A 21,644-nucleotide genomic window follows, 5' to 3' on the forward strand; every position below is an offset into this window, starting at 1 on the left:
CGCGCGTCCTAGAGTCCTAGCACGCTATTGGCTGGCTGTCAAGCAATGGGAGGAGTCGTGAGAACCTGGGTGACAGCTGAGCCACCGGCTTGGCGCAGCGGGCAAACTGGTGGGACAGTGTCTCCAGGTGGTGGGGCCCAACCTCTTTTTTTTTTTTTTTTTTTAACCCAAAATGCAAACGTGAGTAGGGCATGAAATACACAGTTTAAATGCCCTCACTATCTTTGGTTACTAATATACTAAGCCTTTCTGGACTAAGTAAAGGATGCAGGTTCATGAGGCTAGGGGTAGAAGCCAGACTGGGGTCTTCAGAATCTCCCACCAAGGCTGTACCTCTGGAGGAGTTCTGTGTTTCGATTTGGTCATCTCAAGAAGGTAAGTACCATCCTGCCAAAGGAGACAACTGTTGTTTAAATATTTAACTGTGTAGTAATAAAGCATGTAGTTAGAAGTATTCAAAAGATCTTGCAAATTCAGCAGCTATTTCTTCAAAGATAAGCTTGTTTCCTCAAATATAAGGAAAGATAAAAGGTACTTTTTTTTTTTTTCAAAAAACAAAACGGTAAAACTTACATTTGTGGATAGATTACAATTTTCATTTTTGAAAATTGATTTTGTCTGGATTTAAAACGTATGTTTTTTTAAAAAAAATCATTTAACATTGGAGGAAATCTCACCACTAGCAACAAACATGTTAATTTGAAGCTAGCCACTAGTTTTGTGCTTTTAATAAATTGTATTTTTATGGATTGAAGTAAAGTTTCACTAAACAGCCATGTCATAGATGCAGCTTGATTTGGCTTTCTGTTTAACAGCTTAAGAGTTTGTTGTCCTGTACTCATAATGTCATATAAAGTAACCTTAGCGATATGTGTTAAGAAATTTTTAAAAATATATTCGAATATGTGCAGTTAGGCATCTGAAGGCCTGACTCAATACTCGCTGTTAATAGAATGAGATGGTCCCTTCCTCTAAAGACTAACTGTTAAATATGGATGTGTTGCCGGGCGCGGTGGCTCAAGCCTGTAATCCCAGCACTTTGGGAGGCCGAGACGGGCGGATCACGAGGTCAGGAGATCGAGACCATCCTGGCTAACACGGTGAAACCCCGTCTCTACTAAAAAATACAAAAAACTAGCCGGGCGAGGTGGCGGGCGCCTGTAGTCTCAGCTACTCGGAGGCTGAGGCAGGGGAATGGCATAAACCCGGGAGGCGGAGCTTGCAGTGAGCTGAGAACCGGCCACTGCACTCCAGCCCCAGCGACAGAGAGAGACTCCGTCTCAAAATAAATAAATAAATAAATAAATAAATAAATATGGATGTGTAGCTTAATAATCATTGAAAAGGTCTAATCTAGCTTTGGGTCGTGGATAATTGAACTTGTTCTGATTTTTAGTAGCTATAGTGTTTACACGAAAACTTTTTACGTAAAGGGAAAATTGACTGTGCAACTCGTTTTTGGAGTTCAGTATATGACTCTTTCTTCATAAACATCTCACTGACTCTCCGAGGACTTGCTTGTAACTTCTCCCACATTTGAACTTTGTATAATGTCATATTGTGTTTCTACTTGGCATCAAATAAATAATTATAGACTTAACTCTATGCTTACACCCAAACTGGATGGAAGCAAATACCTTCTGGCTATAATGATGAGTGGTAGTTAAATAAAGTGAGTATCTCAGGTGAAATTTTTTATGTCTGCACTCGATTTTTTTTAGCTTACATGATCATAATTATGATCATGATAGTTTTTTGTTTTTGTGTTTGTGTTTGTGGTTACAAGATTTTAGTAGATCAATTTTAATGGAGTATTTTCAACGTAAGTTTCATCATTAGGAAACAAAATTGTGATGATTTCACTTATCCTTAAAGGATCCCCTCTCGTGTTTCTCCTTTTCACACCTCCTGAGTTCTCTATCCACGTCTCCCAAGGTAGGTGCCACCTTAGTACTTATTTCATGCTCCTTCCTGCATTATCTATCATGTTTTGTAGTTTGTCTCCAGGCTCCATCATAATACCTGGAACACAGAATTGATTAAATATCTGATGGAAAGAATGAAAGAATTCAGTAGATGTTCCTGGAAAGTATCTATTAGTATAAATTGAATACAAGGAATGACAAGTGGAAATGTACATACTAATAGATAATTGTATAGATTGAAAATTAGTGACATTTCACTAACATTAATTTGGTTGATCAATTGACATTGAGCACCCACTACTATGTGCAAAGTACCATGAAGAATACAAAGTTAGAAGTTTAAGCAAGGGTCAGAACAGATCACACAGCTGGCAAGTGCCTGAGTTGCGATTTGAACCCAGGCAGGATGGTTCTAATTTCACAATTGTTAACCGCCATGAACATGCCTCCCCAGGAGTATAGTATAATATAATTTATAGCTGGTAAAATATAATTTATAGTTTTTGCTTATATAGCCAGTTAGCCTGTAGTTGTATTAAATGAATTATTTCTGTACATGTTCTATTGTAATCTTAATGATTTACAGTTGATTTTCAAATTGTTGCACAGTATTTTTATTTCCGAATCACCCTTCCTTCTTCTAAGAAACCACTCAAACTTTAGTGGAACGATTAGAAGTCTTCAGATGTTCACCTGTGGCCCTTCAACATCTTTCTTTCCTAGAAAAATCAAGTCTCTCTGCTTCAGTGTTCCAAGCCCCTCCCCCAGAACGTGTAGGCAGCTGGGTGGAGCCTAAAGCTGAGCCCTCTCCGTTGACCTCGGCTAAAAGGAGGAAGCCAGTGTTTTGAGAAAAGCTTCGTGGTCTGTGTTCTCTTGTTATTCCCTCTTCTCTCTGACATTCCTTTCGCCGTCGCCAGGTCTTGTCTTTCGCTTGATCTCTGGAAAATAATGAAAAGTATTTTACTTTTCAGCTGTCTCCTGCTAATTGAGCGTACTCCCACTTTCAGGCTGACTTCCTCATTTCTTCGTTTCTCTTATAAATGGGCGGGGCCTCGGGGCGGTATGGAAACTGAAAAGAAATCATTATTGTAGAAAAACTAAAAGAAATTTTGTTGAGCAGAGGAATTTGGAAATTTTCCTTGCAGATCATTTGGTTGAGAAAACGCCTTTACCATAATTTATTTCTTTTAAACTTTGTGAACATTTTTTTCTTTTCCCGGGTTCTTAATGCTCCAGTGTTCGGTCTCCTTTCTCTTCCTTCGTTTCCTTTTAGAGGTCTTTCCAGGTAAAGAAAAAGCAATCAGAATAATTGAAAATTTATTTTTTTGACTTGTTTTAAGAGCAATTTGAAGAATAGGGATTAAAAGTAGAAACATACAGATTAACAATAAACATTGTATTAAGAAAGTCTAAACAGCCAAACTTGAATTGCAGGACAGTAATCATCTTGATAATATGCATTATGACTTTTCGGAAACGTTCAGCATATATAATATAAAGGGGAGAAGGGGCAGCCACCATACTCTTAAGAGACCAGCCTTATTTTGTTTTTTTTTGTTTTGTTTTGTTTTTTTTTGTTTTTTTTTGAGACGGAGTCTTGCTCTGTCGCCAGACTGGAGGGCAGTGGCGCTATCTCAGCTCACTGCAACCTCTGCCTCCGGGTTCAAGCGATTCTCCTGCCTCAACCTCCCAAGTAGCTGGAACTACAGGCGCCCGCCACCACACCCAGCTAATTTTTGTATTTTTAGTAGAGACGGGGTTTCACTATGTTGGGCGGGATGGTCTTGATCTGCTGACCTTGTGATCCGCCCGCCTTGGCCTCCCAAGGTGCTGGGATTACAGGCGTGAGCCACCGCACTCGGCCAAAAAATAATTTTAAACCATTCAGTTGCCTTAAAATAGTAATGCGTGTCTGTCATAGTATAAAATGCAAATAGGTTTTTAAAAAGTGGTGAAGTTGAAAGCAAAGCTTCCTCCTTCCCATATCTGCAGGCAGATAATTCCCTTCAGGGAAGTAACCACTGTAACCACCCCGTTTCTTGGTGTTTCCTGAGATAGTGTATGCATCACAAGCATATATGCAAATAAACTTCCTTTTTATTAAATAAATGCACCTTGCTTTTTTTCACTTCACAACGTATTTTAGCATAGATGTTAATTTAGAGCTGCCTCGTTCATTTTAGCAGTTATACAGAGTTTCATTGTATGATATAGCATAATTTTTTTTTTACCAGTCCTCCACTGATGGACATTTAAGTTGCTTCCAACATTTTGTTATTATAAACAAGGCTACCACAAATATCCTCAATACTTATGCATTTTGAATATGTGCAGGTATAGTGACTCCTAGAACTAGAATTATTTTTGTCGAAGGATATTTGCATTTGTATTTTGATAGATACTGACGTATTGCTCTTCACAGAGGCTGTATCAATTATGCCTCACTAGCAATATATGATTTTTTTCTCAGTGCCCTCATTAACACAGCATGTTATCAGACTTTCTGATCCTTGCCAATCTAAGTGAAAAATGGTAATTTATTGTGGTTTTAGTTTGCATTTCTGTCATTGTAAGTGAACATTTTGCATTTTCTCTCTGTGAGCTAACTGGCTGTTCATAATTTTTGGTCACTTTTCTGTTAGAGTGTTGGTCTTTTCCTTATTGATTTCTAGGAGCTCTTTACGCATCAAAGAAATTAGTTATTTGTATCAAGTATGACTTGCATATACTTTTTCCCAGACTGTCTATTGATTTTGTTAATGATAGGCTTTTGGGGTAAGGGGAACTTGGGAAGGAGGTTTTTGCTTTTATTATATTATTTATTAATTATTAAAAAATTTTCAACTTCTATTTTAGATCCAGGGGATACATGCGTGGGTTTGTTACATGGTTATATTCCATGATGCTGAGATCTGGGGTACAAATGATCCCATCACCTGGGTAGTGAGCATAGTACCCAGTAGTTAGTTTTTCAAACTTTGCCCCTTCCTTCCCATCCCCCTCTAGTAGTCCCCAGTGTCTATTGTTGCCATCTTTATGTCCGTGAGTACCTAATGTTTAATTTCCACTTATAAGTGAAAATATGTGTTATTTGGTTTTCTGTACTTGCATTAATTTGCTTAGAATAATAGGCTCCAGCTGCATCCATGTTAGTTTTGTTATATTTATGGAGTAAAATGTTTGGGTTTTGGTTTCTATTTTAAAAGGTTTTCTCTACTAATGCAGGGAAAGCCCAGAATTGGGGCTCAGCCCAGGAGGGTTCTTAGCTTCATTCAGGAAGGGGTTCACAAGCAAAAGCAAGCTTATCAGAGCAACAAAGTACAGGAAAATGGCTGCTCCATAGACAGAGTAGGAGCAGCAGCTCCCATGAATTGTTGGCTAGCTATATACACGACAATTCCTTAATTATATGCTAAATAAGGGGTGGGTTGTTCATGCGTTTTCCAGAAAAGTAGGAAGGGTTCCCAGAGCTGAGGGTTCCTCCCTTTTTTAAACCATATAAAGTAACTTCTAGGAGTTTACAAACATGGCATTTGTAAACTGTCATGCCACTGTTGGGAATTTCTTTTTGCATGCTACTGCATTGTAATTAATGTGTAATGAGCAGTGAGGGCAACTAGAGATCACTTTTGTTGCCATCTTGGTTTTAGCTGGTTTCTTTTGCTGCATTTTATTTTGATTAGTTTCTGTTTTAATCAGTGGGCCTGGGTGCTCAGAAAACAGGTCCAGCTCATCTCCTACCTTACTACTATAAGATTTTATTTAACTTTCTTTTTATTTCTTGTTTTTATATGATTTTGATTTTTATGTTTAAATCTTTGATTCATCTAAAACTTACTTTGGTATAAGGATCCCACTGAATTAAATTTAGGACTGCAAAATGAACCAACTGATATTGGAAATGGGGACCTCATTGACTAGTTACGTGAGAACCATCCCAAACTGCTGTAGACTTATTATATGTTATTGCCCCAGCACCTGGTATGGTACCTGAAATAAGATGAGTGCTTAATAAGTGCTTGATAAACTAAATTGAAGGGAATTTCTGGGTTTATCATCTTCGTTATTAGCCGTTGTATTGATCTGATATGTAGTGTTAAATGACACTACGCGATGGTCGTGATGATGATACCACGAACACAGTAGGTTTCTTCTGCATAAAATCTAGAGTGCTAGATCCAGGGATTAGAAAAGTTATTCACTCAACAAATAAATAGTAAGCATCACTTACAGGCATTCTAGCTGGGTTCAGGGAGTCAGTAAACAAATATGTCATGCCATGTAAGTGCCATGTAAGAATAGAAATAGAGCAGTGTACAGGTTAATAGAGAATGACTAGGAGGGGAGCGCTAGCCCAAGAGGTGAAGGACATTGACAATTAAGTTGTCTTTACTTAATGAGCACAATTTCAAATACAAAGAAATTGAAAGATTGTGGGGATTAAATCTCAGAAGATTACTGAAGGAGAATCATCTGTCTCTAGTTTATGTTATTTTTAAACTAGACTGTTAATTACTGGGCAGGATGGACTATACTTTTTAGGTTAATTTTTATAAATATTATGCACACTTAGATTGACATGAATGTTCTTTAAGCAATATAAAGTTTTTTTAAAAATAAACACATTTGTCATTGCAATAAGAAACTAAAGTTGTTTATGCAATTAAAGCCAAAATTATATTTGGTCTTTGGACTGATCAGCCATGCACTATTCCCATAACTGATCAGCCATGGAAGTCTAGTCACTATTTCTTGCAGTAATTTTCAAATAATGCTCAAAGAAACCTTAGTGGGGAAAAGCAGAAGGAACCAGTAGAAAGGTTTGAGGTACTCACTACCTAATTCTTAACAATGGTAACTTTGCTTTTATCTTTTACTTCTTATCTTCCAGATAAAATTACATTTTGAAGTAATTTGAAACCTATGCAAGCTTGTCCAACCCAAGGCCCATGGGCTGCATGTGGCCCAGGATGGCTTAGAATGCAGCCCAACACAAATTCGTAAACATTATGAATTTTCTTGTGACTTTTTTTCTTTTTTCCTTTTTGGCTCATCAGCTATTGTTAGTGTCAATGCATTTTATGTATGGCCCAAGACAGATAATTCTTCTTCTTCCAATGTGGTCTAGGGAAGCCAAAAGATGGGACACACCTGCTATAAAGTCTATCTCACTCTAACCATGAGACCCACCATGTACGCATGGAAATGATAGGCCAGTTTTAGGAGCATATCACTGGATATCACTGCTATGGTTATATTCCATTTAGACATAGAATTGATTGCCTGAATGTGCAGGGAATTAAGTCCCTAGTGGAAATCCACTGATTAAGATGGGGATCTCTTTAATGTATGCAGAATTTTTGTGGATTTGGTGGTTGTATGAAGAATAAGTGAATTTGCCAGAATTTCCTAGTAGCTAAGGTATGTATTGCCAAAATTGTCAAGAATTGTCAAGCTCTAAATTAGGAGAATAACATTTTCTTTCAGCCTATTGGTGTCAGAATCAGTCATTCAGCATTTCTAACGTCCTGATTTATTCTTATTTCTTCCTATGTGCTGCATGAGGATGCTTATTACTACCAAAATTTAGGGTAGAGGATTATACATTTTTTTTTTTTGTAGAATGTGCCTTGATGTTTCAACTAAAGAAAATAAATTTATTATTGAGGTATTTTATTCCATGTAATCCAGTTAAATCAGAATGAATTTATATAGTTTTATCACTCATTGCGCTTATATCAATAATGAAGAATATGAGTTGCTGAACATTTCTTCTGAAATGCTATTAACTTTCTACAAATGGGTTATAATACCAGAATTGTTTAATTTTAGAGATTATCTAGTAAAATTTGTGAGCATGTAGTGAAAATTAGTAAAAGCTATATGCTTTAGAAAAAGGTTTTTAGAGGTCTTGGATTTCTTATGTTACGCAGAGCTTGTACATTTGGATCTCCCACCGCTTACTCATAGTAGGTTTTTAATACATATTCACTGAATTAAATTAATTCCAAATTTAGTAACCTCATTAATTACAGTAAAAGACTGCAAATAACTTATGAAGCAAAGGAATACATTCAAAGATTTCAGATAAAAGAAGTTACAGTTTGGAAAAGTCATCAGGTACTAAGTGAGATTATCTTTTGGATAAAACACAGGATCTAGTGTAATTTGGGGGTTCCACCACTCCTAAATAAAATTTTCATCTCCTCGCAGATTCCTGAAATGTCTTCATCTGGGAAAACATTGTTGACATTGGTTTAATTTCTAGATATGCTAGTCATGTGACCTTGAACAAATCTGTTCCATTTGTAATGAGGACAATAATAGTTTCTCTGCAAGTTTGTAGTGAAATTAAATGAGACAATGTTTAGAAAATGCCCAATCCATAGTATTCAAAAATGTAATTTTATCAATGCATTACAATACTATGCCCTTCTATTGAATACTTAGGAAACTAATTTAAAATGCAAAAACTGCTCTTTTGTAGGTACTTAGTCTGTTTCAAAGTTTAAATGATCGCAGATTTTGTTCCCATTTTTCAGTTGGAGAGAGGTAATTAACCAAACAAGCAGTCATTTAACAGTTAAAATATTAAAAATGAAAGTGTATATGCTGGGACAAAGGAAGGCAAAATTCAGCTCTACTAACTTTTAAATGATTGGAACTCCCCGTCCTCAACCCCCATGAAGAAAAGGATTTTGGACAAAAGAACAAGTGTTAACAGCGCTGCTTCTACTGATTTATGGAGGGTTTTTTTTTTTTAACTAAGTTGAATTTTATTATAAAGATTTTGATTCCCAGAGGATCCAGTAACTGAGACACCTGCACACTTTACAATAAATAAAAGACAAAGGATGACATAAGAACCCATGGTGCTTATAGTTGTGATTAAGTATATAAATAATTTTTGCAGTAGACTTGATTACAATTAAGAAAATGATTTTGATGCACTATTTACAACAGCACTAGAGCCAAATCTAGACTTTTAACACTTTTATCACTTTTTGTGTTGAGATTGATAGTGTTTCTATGGCAGCAATTTAAAAAAAGTTACATAAAAAAGTGTTAAATCTAGAAGTTTTAAAGCCTCTAGGAACTAGTTACCTATTTTAGACTAGAACTCAGAGTCCGTGCTTTGGCACAACACAAGATAGCCTTTTGACTCCCAGGACTGTGCTCTTGCCACTCTGCTGCCTTTCCTGTCTGCTGTTTGGCATTGAAATTTTCATTTCATTTCCAACTAAAGAAAACATTTGTATATTGTTAAAGAGTTTGTTTTAATATATTTTTCTTTAAGAGTCTTCAGATGGATTTTAAAATTGAACACACTTGGGATGGTTTTCCAGTGAAGCACGAGCCGGTATTTATCAGACTGAATCCAGGTGACAGAGGAGTGATGATGGACATTAGTGCTCCATTTTTCAATGATCCTCCAGCCCCACTTGGAGAACCAGGAAAACCTTTCAATCAACTGTGGGATTATGAAGGTAAGTGGTAGTAGTGTATTTTATTGCAAACATAAATCTTCTTATAATAACCTCTCACAGAACTCTTATTTTATCTTGCTGTTGGGAAGTGCTTCTGAGCAATTGACATGTACAGTTTCTGATATTTCCTACCAATCTCTCATTCTGATTTTTTCTCCATTACCTATGTGACTTTAACTATATAGCTAGAAGAGTTAAAAAATGGCAATTACAAATCCAGATTTTTTTTTTTGAGACCGAGTTTTGCTCTGTTGCTCAGGTTGGAGTGCAGTGACGCAGTCTTGGCTCACTGCAAGCTCCACCTCCCAGGTTCATGCCATTCTCCTGCCTTAGCCTCCCGAGTAGCGGGACTACAGGTGCCCGTGACCACACCCGGCTAATTTTTTGTATTTTTAGTAGAGATGGGGTTTCACTGTGTTAGCCAGGATGGTCTTGATCTGCTGACCTTGTGATCTGCCCACCTCAGCCTCCCAAAGTGCTGGGATTACAGGCGTGAGCCACTTTGCCCAGCCACAAATCCAGATTTTTTTATTGCTGCCTTATTGTCTTCCTTTATTTCTGTTTCCTATGCTGAGAAGAGTTCAAGATTCCTGTTTTGTATTTAAGTATCTTTAAATTACCACTCTAACCTTGTAAATCTTCTTTATGGAAGATTTGGAGTGTTTTACTTATTGTAGAAACACTATCAACCTCAATATGAAATGTAGTTTTTACTTTATACTGGTAACTCATCTCACATATCAAATTAAGACATGACATAAAATTACACTGTTTCAGGTTTGCTCTATGATCTCCTTCTGCTGTATCCTAATTAAGCTATCAGATACATCTTTCTGAAATACTCTTCATGATGCCATTTCCCAGAGCTTAAATCATTATTATCCCTAGGATAAAGTTCAAACCCTTCCTTTAAGCTTTCAGCATATTTATGAATTGGGCCACCATATTCAACCAAAACTCTTAACCTATGTACCTTCTCATTCTATTCCCCCTGCCTCTAATACATAGTTCAAGATCTAATTCATGTCCCATTTCTTCAAAGAAGATTTTGATGAATCTTCTAGTCAATATGTCTAGTTTATGCCATCTGTAAGCACTCATTTTGTCAGTGTTAATTTGTCATATGTTAAATATATATTGTCTTTTGTTGATACAAAACTGGTATGTTATCCTCTTATTAATGGAATATACACTAATGTGACTTACCTGCTAGAGGCACTACAGACATGAAACTCAACAAATTCTAGCCTCAACTCACCTACTTCTTTCATAAACCAGTTCTTTACCTAATTGCCCAATATCAATAAATGGTATTAACAATACATTAAATCACCAAATCTAAAAAATTGTGAGATCTTTCTAAGATATCCTTCTTTGACACTCTCCATTATTTGGATTTATTTCCTAAGTCCCATCAGTTTTGCCTCCTAAATATTCCTCTAACTCAGTATCTCCTCTTCATCCCCACTATCCTTTCCAAAAGTTAGGCTTTCATAGTCTTTTACCTTGGTTAGTGCAGAGCCTTCCAAATAGTCTTTTAGCCCTTAAGCCCATTCTTCACTTAGAAGCCAGAGTGCTATATCTAAAATGAAAATTTAAACTCATCCTTCAGCTTCTTAAAAACCTTCTCAGGATCCTTTTCCTCTCAAAGTAAGTTTTGCCCTTCTTAATATGATCTCTATATAAGACTTTCCACGATCTGGCCGCTTATTCTCTCTGTAGCACCACCAGCTCCTCCTACATTGAAAGGTTTGCCTGGTAAGACTGAACTGTTCATAGTTCTTTAAGCTACAATATTTCCTAATTGTGTACCCTTGATGTTACTGTTGTCTTGCCCTAGAATGCTGTTTCTGTCATTCTTCACCTAGTTCCAAATCATCTTTCAAGATAGAGCTTAAATAGCAACTTTTCCAGGAATCCTTCACTAAACCACTTTTTTGAGCTAAGCATCTGTTTTCTTTTTTTCCTGTAGCAATGTATGCATCCTCCCTTTTGGAATTTTTATTAAAACTTTCCACTTTAGTATCTGATTAGATTGTAAGCTAATAAAGGTATTTCCAGAATCTGATATAGTGTTTAACACAGAGAAGCTGCAAAAGTATTTGTAAGGTGATGATGGAAAGTAGAAAGCAGAAGATACATATGTGCATCTGAGTGTGTGTGTGTGTGTGATATATACACACATATATTTATAGTGAGAGAGTGTGTATATATATGTATGTATGTATCTATTTTATATATATGGAGAGAAAGAGAGCGATCTATTTTAAGAAATTAGCTCACACAATTGTGGCGGCTAGCAAGTCCACTCTTCCCTGGGTTTTCAGTCTGCCAGCTGGAGAGTTGATGTTGCAGTTCAAATCTGAACGCTCTCTGCTGGCAGAATTCCTCTCTTGTGGGAAGTCTGTCTTTTTTTCTATAAAGGCTTTAAACTGATTGGATAAGCCCCAGCCACTTTATAGAGGGAAACTTGCTCTACTAAAAGTCTGCTGATTTAAATGTTAAACTCATCTTTAAAAAATGACTTCATAGAAACAACTAGAATAATATGTTACAAAATATCTGGATACCATGGCCTAGTTGATTTGACAGATACGATTAACTATCACAGTAGACATTTTCATTTATCTAGATAGAAGATTCAAAAGGGGACAATAAGATTCTCTGACTTGATAGCAGAACTATGTCTGTATTTTAGCTCTATTTTATTATAAAAACAACAAATGGAAAACTGGAAACAACCTAAATGTCTATCCATAAAGGATTAAGTGAGTAAGTTATAATATTCTGTAAAATAATACTATTCAGTCATTAAAATAGTATGGAGAAGCACAGAAAAGGTCTGGCAGATATTAGACCAAAGAGGAAGAAAAGGACGTGACTTTTTACTTCATATATATATTGTTTTAATTATTTACAAGAAAGATGTATTATGTTCAAAATTAAACAATTTTAAAAATAGCAATATTCAGAAGTTTCCAGGAAATTATAAACAAAAAAAGAAAGATCACCTACCTAAATTCCTGCAATCACAGATATGCAGTCATTAACATTTTTGTGCACATTTTGGAGACATCTAGACATAGACACACATGCAACTTTAATGTCACACACATTTTGGTGCTATTCTGCAGCTGACTTATTGAATATCATGGATATCTTCCTTTATCAACAAATATTTAATGGTATCTTTGATTTTAATAGCTGCATTGTATTCCATTGCATGGAATACATAAATTCCATAATTTACTTAACAGTTCTTCTGTATAATAGATTTATTTAGAGAATAAGAGATAATCTTATGTAATAGGAGATAAATCATTTAGATCATTTCTAATGTTTGAACAGTACTCTAATGAATAGCATTATACTTAATTCTTTTCCCAGTTGTCAGATTATTTTCTTCAGATACATTCCTAGAAGAAGATAACTGGCTCAAAGTTTATGTGATAATATTAATTTCTTTACAACTTGACCAGCACTAGTTTTAATTAATCTTTTCAATATGTGGCAATCTGATATGCGAGAAAATTGTTGATGATTTATTTCCTATATATTTCTTCTTCCAGGCAATGTCTATTTTCTTTGCTCTTTTTCCTATTGGGGATAGTATTATAATTAAAAATAGTCAATTTATTTTATATTCTAAAGGAATAAACAAATTATTTATTGTTGGAAAGCAATATTAAATTTCTCAATATGTTATATCTCTGTTTTCAAAAGTTGTGGAAGCATTTTTCTTGAATGATGTAACTGAGCAGTATATAGAAGTTGAACTTTGTCCGTAAGTATAAAATGTTTTTTCTTAATTATTACTACATAATTTGAGCATATTATTTTCTGTTATAAATGATATGGTTATAGTAAAAGCTCATTAATTCCAGTTAACTAGTAAGAATGGTACTCTGAATTTATTTGAATGATATACTTTTATATATTTCTTAGTTTCAAGTACAGAGCACATATTTAGAATACATGTTTAGAATATACTCATATTCTAAATGTTTGAAAATTCTATGTTAGTATTTTCAGTTCACTAATGTAGATTTTTCTAATAAATTAGAAGATAATTTTTGTTTCAAAATGAAAAGTCATTATAAAACAAAAAGTCTTTCTCATTATTTACTCAATAAATTTGCATTATTACATATAGCTATTCAGAAATAAAAGGAGAGATATGTATATAATTAATTGAGCTAGCTTATAAAAATGTTTCTTTTAGGGGATTTTTAAATGACCAGATGAAACTTTAATTTTATGTATTACATAATTATGTATTCATGTATTCCATTCTTTATTCATCATGCATTTGTTAAGTATATGCTGTGTCACTTTTGCATTCAGCACCAGGGATTAAAAACTAAAGCACATATAGATTTTATTTATTTATTTATTTATTTATTTTTATTATACTTCACGTTCTAGGGTACATGTGCATAACGTGCAGGTTTGTTACATATGTATACTTGTGCCATGTTGGTGTGCTGCACTCATCAACTCGTCAGCACCCATCAATTCATCATTTATATCGTGTATAACTCCCCAATGCAATCCCTCCCCCCTCCCCCATCCCCATAATAGGCCCCAGTGTGTGATGTTCCCCTTCCCGAGTCCAAGTGATCTCATTGTTCAGTTCCCACCTATGAGTGAGAACATGCGGTGTTTGGTTTTCTCTTCTTGTGATAGTTTGCTAAGAATGATGGTTTCCAGCTGCATCCATGTCCCTACAAAGGACGCAAACTCATGCTTTTTTATGGCTGCATAGTATTCCATGGTGTATATGTGCCACATTTTCTTAATCCAGTCTGTCGCAGATGGACATTTGGGTTGATTCCAAGTCTTTGCTATTGTGAATAGTGCTGCAATAAATATACGCGTGCATGTGTCTTTGTAGTAGAATAATTTATAATCCTTTGGGTATATACCCAGTAGTGTGATGGCTGGGTCATATGGTACATCTAGTTCTAGATCCTTGAGGAATTGCCATGCTGTTTTCCATAATGGTTGAACTAGTTTACAATCCCACCACCAGTGTAAAAGTGTTCCTATTTCTCCACATCCTCTCCAACACCTGTTGTTTCCTGATTTTTTAATGATTGCCATTCTAACTGGTGTGAGATGGTATCTCATTGTGGTTTTGATTTGCATTTCTCTGATGGCGAGTGATGATGAGCATTTTTTCATGTGTCTGTTGGCTGTATGAATGTCTTCTTTTGAGAAATGTCTGTTCATATCCTTTGCCCACTTTTTGATGGGGTTGTTTGTTTTTTTCTGGTATATTTGTTTGAGTTCTTTGTAGATTCTGGATATTAGCCCTTTGTCAGATGAGTAGATTGCAAAACTTTTCTCCCATTCTGTAGGTTGCCTGTTCACTCTGATGGTAGTTTCTTTTGCTGTGCAAAAGCTCTTTAGTTTAATGAGATCCCATTTGTCAATTTTGGCTTTTGCTGCCGTTGCTTTTGGTGTTTTAGACATGAAGTCCTTGCCCATGCCTATGTCCTGAATGGTACTACCTAGATTTTCTTCTAGGGTTTTTATGGTATTAGGTCTAACATTTAAGTCTCTAATCCATCTTGAATTAATCTTCGTATAAGGAGTAAGGAAAGGATCCAGTTTCAGCTTTCTACTTACAGCTAACCAATTTTCCCAGCACCATTTATTAAATAGGGAATCCTTTCCCCATTTCTTGTTTCTCTCAGGTTTGTCAAAGATCTGATGGCTGTAGATGTGTGATATTATTTCTGAGGACTCTGTTCTGTTCCATTGGTCTATAGCTCTGTTTTGGTACCAGTACCATGCTGTTTTGGTTACTGTAGCCTTGTAGTATAGTTTGAAGTCAGGTAGCGTGACGCCTCCAGCTTTGTCCTTTTGACTTAGGATTGTCTTGGCAATGTGGGCTCTTTTTTGGTTCCATATGAACTTTAAAGCAGTTTTTTCCAATTCTGTGAAGAAACTCATTGGTAGCTTGATGGGGATGGCATTGAATCTATAAATAACCTTGGGCAGTATGGCCATTTTCACGATATTGATTCTTCCTATCCATGAGCATGGTATGTTCTTCCATTTGTTTGTGTCCTCTTTGATTTCACTGAGCAGTGGTTTGTAGTTCTCCTTGAAGAGGTCCTTGACATCTCTTGTAAGTTGGATTCCTAGGTATTTTATTCTCTTTGAAGCAATTGTGAATGGAAGTTCATTCCTGATTTGGCTCTCTGCTTGTCTGTTACTGGTGTATAAGAATGCTTGTGATTTTTGCACGTTAATTTTGTATCCTGAGACTTTGCTGAAGTTGCTTATCAGCTTAAGGAGATTTTGGGCTGAGACGATGGGGTTTTCTAAATATACAATCATGTCATCTGCAAACAGGGACAATTTGACTTCTTCTTTTCCTAACTGGATACCCTTGATTTCTTTCTCTTGCCTGATTGCCCTAGCCAGAACTTCCAACACTATGTTGAATAGGAGTGGTGAGAGAGGGCATCCCTGTCTTGTGCCAGTTTTCAAAGGGAATTTTTCCAGTTTTTGCCCATTCAGTATGATATTGGCTTTGACTTTGTTCTTTGTTCAGGTTTAACTGTCTCTTGGGAATCCTATTTACCTGACTGGCAAACTCTTTCTTTTTTCCTGTAGATGTACGCCTATTATCTAAATTATAGCATATTTAAAATTAATAAAATATTTAATAATGAAATATTTATATTGCAGTTATTCATTTGAAATGCCATTTAAATGCTTCTCTGCATCTAACATTTAGAAGCCATTGCTCCTTTTGTAGGCTGGTCAGAGAGCTCCAAACAATTGATTGAAATGAGATTTTTAAATATTCTTTTATTTTCCTTTATTTTGATATTCAGCTAAATCAAATGTAGAAAAGTCTAGCTGTTTGCATTATATTTTTAAAGAAGAATAATCATATACCTTTGTGTGTCACATTTCAACTAACATGCCAAAATTTGTTATTGAAAAATATGATTAATTCTCATAGACTGCCATGAGAAGTAAGAAAATTTCAACTTTTTTGTGCTTATTTTTACCCTATAGGTGAGAAAACTAAGGCAAACATTCATAACTTATCTAGAGAACAGTAAAAAACTTGGATATCCTAAAGTTTTGCCCTTAGTTTTAATTGTATTAGATGATAATATTGGTTTATTTTCATAAAGTGATGACTTAACACTAGATGAATGGAATAATTGGAATCTCTCTTGTTAAGAAATTACACAGTAATCATTGTGTATAAAATTAATAGATTTTAAAGGTTAAAAAATTCACAGAGTAATTTGGGTTTCTTATGTATCAGGGTAGTTAATAATCAAGAATCATAGTTTTGCTTCAGGCAATCATTTCCTGTAACAGTTAACCTCTAGGAAAGCAACAGGAAGAATTTATTCTTATTTGCAAGAATTTTTTCTCCTAGGATTTACCACTAAGGCTGCATGATAACAATAAAAATAATCAGAAGACTTTTAAATGGGAAAGAATACTTGGCTTCTGTTAGAATAGTTTACTGAAGGAAATCTTCCCTGAAAAGCTCTCAAAAGAGTACCTGTATAGAAATATTTTGAGATATAGGTTTTTCTAGAGTTAGTGAATTTGCTTCATGTAAATACATGAAATCCTTTGGTTCTTAATGACCTGGCTAGTCCCAATTGTACACTGTTATTAGAATTTCCCTTTGAGAAGATACTGTGTTCCTTTTTGAAAACATGATGCTGAATGAATGGTAGAAAACAGGAAAACACAAGAGGCAGACAGGTTGAGGGCAGTGTGTGAAAAAAAAAATAGACAAAGATGAAAATCTTTAGCCTGTTGACTAATTGTAGACTGTCTATGTTTTGCATTTCTTATTTTCCTAATGAGCTACCACATAGTTTTCTTACAGAAATAACCTTTATTAAAGTTGTTGAATTCAGACTTGGAAACTGTTGCTTGCTTCAGTTTTTGAAGCTCATTTTATAAAAAACTCCAAATAACATGGTATCCCTCTGACCTTTTTCATACTTTGTGTCATCTAACCAAATGAAGTATTTTATATAATTTTTTCTTTAAAGAATATAAAAAGCAATCTAAACATGAAACTTTATGCATTTGGTGGCAGTTGTCTGGAGTGGTAAACCCAAAGATGTCATTTCTAAACAACTGAACACACTGGCTCTCCCTAGAATTATCCAATATTAATATTGCGTCTCTCTTTTTTTTTTAAGACAGAGTCTCTCTCTGTTGTCATGCTGGAGTACGGTGGCGCTATCTTGACTCACTGCAACCTCCACCTCCCGGGTTCAAGCGATTCCCCTGCGTCAGCCTCCCAAGTTGCTGGGACTACAGGCACATGCCACCATGCCCAGTTAATTTTTTTTTTTTTTTTTTTGTATTTTGGTAGAAATGGAGTTTCACCATGTTGGCCAGGATGATCTCAATCTCCTGACCTCGTGATCTGCCCATCTTGGCCTCCCAAAGTGCTGGATTACAGGCGTGAACCACCACGCTCAGCCTGCATCTTTTAATTATTTAGAAATTTAGTTGCAAGCACACACATTCCATGTATAAAGGATAGTGAAGAAAATAACATGTTTTTCAGACACTCATAAGGAATCTCAATTTTGACAGCCACGGACAGCATTTAGTGCTTTTACTCTCTGGAAGAAGAAATGTGTGGAAAGTAAGTAAATAAGAATATGAGGCAAAATCATTACATACACAGTAATACACATATTTATTTCTATGTTTAAAGTGTAAGCCCAATTTTATCTTTTGTGTTCCACATGTTGTTTCTGTAGCAAGAACTTCCATTATCATTCAGAGTGTCCAGAGGAGAGACAAAATGGGAAGGCAAAGCTTATCTCCCTTGGAATTATTTTCCACCAAATGTGACAAAATTCAATTCATTTGCAATTCATGGATCAAAAGATAAACGAAGTTATGAAGCTCTTTACCCTGTACCACAGCATGAACTGCAACAAGGACAAAAACCTGATTTGTAAGTAGAAAATAAATGAAGATATATTCCAAATAAATGAGTTTTTTGGAAATTAAGTCTTAGTGGAGCAGAAGTAACCCTTTTGATCAAAGAAGATGACATATGTGCACAAGTACCTAGTAGAGTCCAATGTTCACTGATGATCCTCAGAAAATACTTGGTAAACTTTGGACTGACATAATCTCTCTCACTACTGTCAGTAGAACACTTATTTTTCCATAGTGGTTTGCATGTGAGAAAAGTAAATGTTGCAATAGCTGATATAGCAGTATGTTTGCAAATTCATTTAAAATTTCTTTCAGGGCTAAAGGGCCAGAAGCATTAGTGTTTCCGGCTGTGAACAAAGGGTCCCTGTTGCAAGGAAATCTGATCTTCAGTTATCTCTCTAGTTCTCCTCTTCTGGTAACCTCATGAGGATAAAAATATCAACTATGTTTCTAGGCAACGTTGCTTTTGATAAAAATGACCCTTAAGTGGTAAATTACATCTGGACTGAAAATAATTTTGGTTGAACTATAAATATATGATGGAGACAGCGTGGCTTTGGGATTCCGCTTTAACAGTCATGTTCCATGTGGGAACACTGGAAGCTATGGCTATGGAGTTATTCCAAGAGATATTGCTCCCATGGGGCAGAAGGCATTTGAGCCAAGGTATCTGCTATGCTTTCTCAATTTGAGTCTTGTTTCCTTGCACCTGTAGCTCTCACATAGGCAGACTAGAGCTCCTGGCCAGCCTTATGAATGCTTCCTGGACTTCTGCAAGGACTACTCCTTCAGGGAGGAAAGCCAGATGCTGTCCTGGGGCAAGCTGTAATTGCTGCTCTGTATCTCTCTAGATATACTCACCATGGCCAAGGTAGTCTGGTGAATCTGGGCATTTGGAAGAACCTAACAGAGACATCCTACTGAGCACTGCACTGTGGCAGACGGACATTCCTGCCTTTTTACCTGTGGAATATGCTGCATTGTCCTTCCTGTCCCTGTTTGCCTTCTCCTTCCTTTCATGCTCTTACTTCATGCTTGTTTGTCTTTATCACTTCTAGCATATTTCTTTTTTGCTTGACCTTTTTTCCCCTTTTCCCTTTGCCTTTCTCCCCAGTTCTGACATAGCATTTACTTAGTCTTTTTTCCCCTTCCTTTTTCATATCCTTGACATTTTTTCCCTTTTTTTGCTTGACTTTTTTCCCCTTTTCCCTTTCCCTTTCCCCCAGTCCTGACATAGCTTTTAGCTAGTCTTTTTTTCCCTTCCTTTTTCTTATCCTTCACTGTTTTTTCCTTAATCTCTTACTCTGGGATTGACAACTATGACTCAAAAACTGATTTATCCTGGCCAGGTGGGCAGAATGAGACAAAAACGTAGTTGCAACTGACTCAAGGTCTTCGTATCAAGACGTCATGTCTCTCTGGCTGTTCATCAGCTAATACCTTCCTATATTCAGGCTCTTCATTCATACATTATTGGAAGCTTATCGGAGGTGGAAGTACGATTATACATTGGCCAGGACAGAGCCAAGGCAGAGTGACTTCCTACAGAGTGGGGCTCCACTGTAGCATGTTAGTAGCTAAGCCTTTCTCTCCTCATTAAGCCACTAGAGAAAGCGTCTTAATATAGTTAAATGGTTTTCCTGGAAAGAAAAGAACTGGGATTAACACTCCTTTACATTAACCTCTGTTGCTTCAGCAGAGAAGGGAATTAAGAAGGCTATCTTCTTATCTTTGGAACTGAAACTTTTTAAAACCATTGCATATATGACTGATATAAATTATGTCAAAATTTGAATATAAAAACATATGCAAGAGCATAATATGATTTGTTTAAAGTTGGATGGAATGAGTCATGTTTTGAGAGTTGGTTTCTCCCTTCAGCTGTGAGGGAGCTATTTGCAGAATTGAAAGAAGAGGGCTTTGAGATGCAGGTGAATGTTTTCAGAGCTGAGTGTTTGATAGCTAGAGTGAGGAAACTGTACATATAAAATATGTCTTACCTTTAGTATTGCTTAAAATAGAATGTTGTCTTATTATAGATGTGACAAAATAAATAGCCCTTCAGGACAACTATTTCACAAATGCATAATTCATTTCAATTCCCACCTTCTTTTTCTTTGCTTTTAGCCATCACCTAGAATACTTCAAACCTTTCAATTTTAACACGCTGCTTGGAGAAGAATGGAAACAACCGGAATCAGACCTGTGGCTAATAGAGAAATGTGATATATAGGAGTGTAATAGATAACCATACTGATCATTTTTCTCTATGTCTTTTAAGATAAACAAAAAATAAATATCAATTTTTTAAGATGTCATGCATACATTTCAACAACAAATATTTTCATAGAAGTCACTGAAAATATCTGTGGCAAATTGCATATGATTAACAAGAAAATAGATGATTCTTTGTAGATGTTTCATCTGTAAAGTCATAATGTTTCTCAGAGTCACTTAGTCCAGGATGTTACATTCCCAGCACACAGTACAGTTATTCTTGAGAACTACAAGTGAGAAAGGGGGAACAATTGAGTTTGTCCAAGGCCACCTAGAGCACTGTCCTGCACTACCTTGTGATTCAGCTATTTCATTCCTAGATATACACCCCAGAAAAATGACTGCTCATAGAAGCTTTAGTCACAATAGCACAAAACTGTAAACACTCAAATTTCCATCCATAGGAAAATGGTAAACAAACTGCAATGTAGTCAGGGGAATACTGTTCATTAAAAAAAGGACGCTGATACATGCAACAACCTGTATGAATCTCAAAAACATTAAGTAGAGCAAAACAAGTCAGACATCACATACTATCTAATTACTTTTACATTAAAGCCACTTCTAGGCAAAACTAGCATTTGATGATAGATACCAGAGTAGTGGCTGCTTTGAGTGAGGGCAGGGAATTCAAATTGAATGGAAAAGGAGCCTGAGGAAATGTTCTGGGGTGATTGAAATGTTTTGTATTTTGATCTGGATGACGGTTATGTAGTTGCATACATTTGTCAACATGCTGTTGACATGTCATGCTGTATGTTTAGATTTGTGATTTTAGTATATGTAAATTAACTCATTAATAAAATACTATTATAAAATAAGCTATAAATTAAATGGAATTAACTTCAAGTTTACATTGAGTTTATATGTGTCCATTGAACAATCATTAGTGCTGGTTACAAGTGGCTTATCGACTTACTCATTTCTTAAATATGTTCTCTATCTGAAAAGGGAGTTGGTGTAAGATAAATGCTGACTTTTACAAAACGTATTA

General features: G+C 35.7%; 1 protein-coding gene across 2 annotated transcripts; it reads left to right on the plus strand.

Moving 5' to 3' along the window:
- The first annotated feature begins 44 nt into the window (after positions 1-44).
- C2H4orf33 (chromosome 2 C4orf33 homolog) lies at positions 45-21,504 on the plus strand. Of its 2 annotated transcripts, none has more exons than XM_010378517.2 (6): positions 45-375; positions 9,223-9,412; positions 13,136-13,196; positions 18,017-18,068; positions 18,187-18,386; positions 20,501-21,469. In XM_010378517.2, exons 2-6 carry the CDS (start codon positions 9,232-9,234, stop codon positions 20,604-20,606), a joined length of 600 nt encoding a protein of 199 aa, XP_010376819.1. In that variant the 5' UTR covers positions 45-375; positions 9,223-9,231; the 3' UTR covers positions 20,607-21,469. The 2 variants fall into 2 exon arrangements, with proteins under 2 accessions (XP_010376819.1, XP_010376820.1); XM_010378518.2 differs by lacking the exon at positions 45-375 and adding an exon at positions 2,699-2,786 and having other exon boundaries at positions 20,501-21,504.
- The last annotated feature ends 140 nt before the right edge of the window (positions 21,505-21,644 follow it).

This window comes from Rhinopithecus roxellana, chromosome 2 (genome assembly GCF_007565055.1).
Source record: "Rhinopithecus roxellana isolate Shanxi Qingling chromosome 2, ASM756505v1, whole genome shotgun sequence".
NCBI classification, from domain to species: Eukaryota; Metazoa; Chordata; class Mammalia; order Primates; family Cercopithecidae; genus Rhinopithecus; species Rhinopithecus roxellana.

Excerpts from the sequence above, each read along its gene's own strand:
- C2H4orf33 (XM_010378517.2), top strand. The coding sequence starts at position 9,232 with ATGGATTTTAAAATTGAACACACTTGGGATGGTTTTCCAGTGAAGCAC. Across the intron at positions 18,069-18,186 it reads GAAGAAGAAATGTGTGGAAA|CAAGAACTTCCATTATCATT; the intron begins GTAAGTAAATAA and ends TTGTTTCTGTAG. Across the intron at positions 18,387-20,500 it reads CAAGGACAAAAACCTGATTT|CCATCACCTAGAATACTTCA; the intron begins GTAAGTAGAAAA and ends CTTTGCTTTTAG.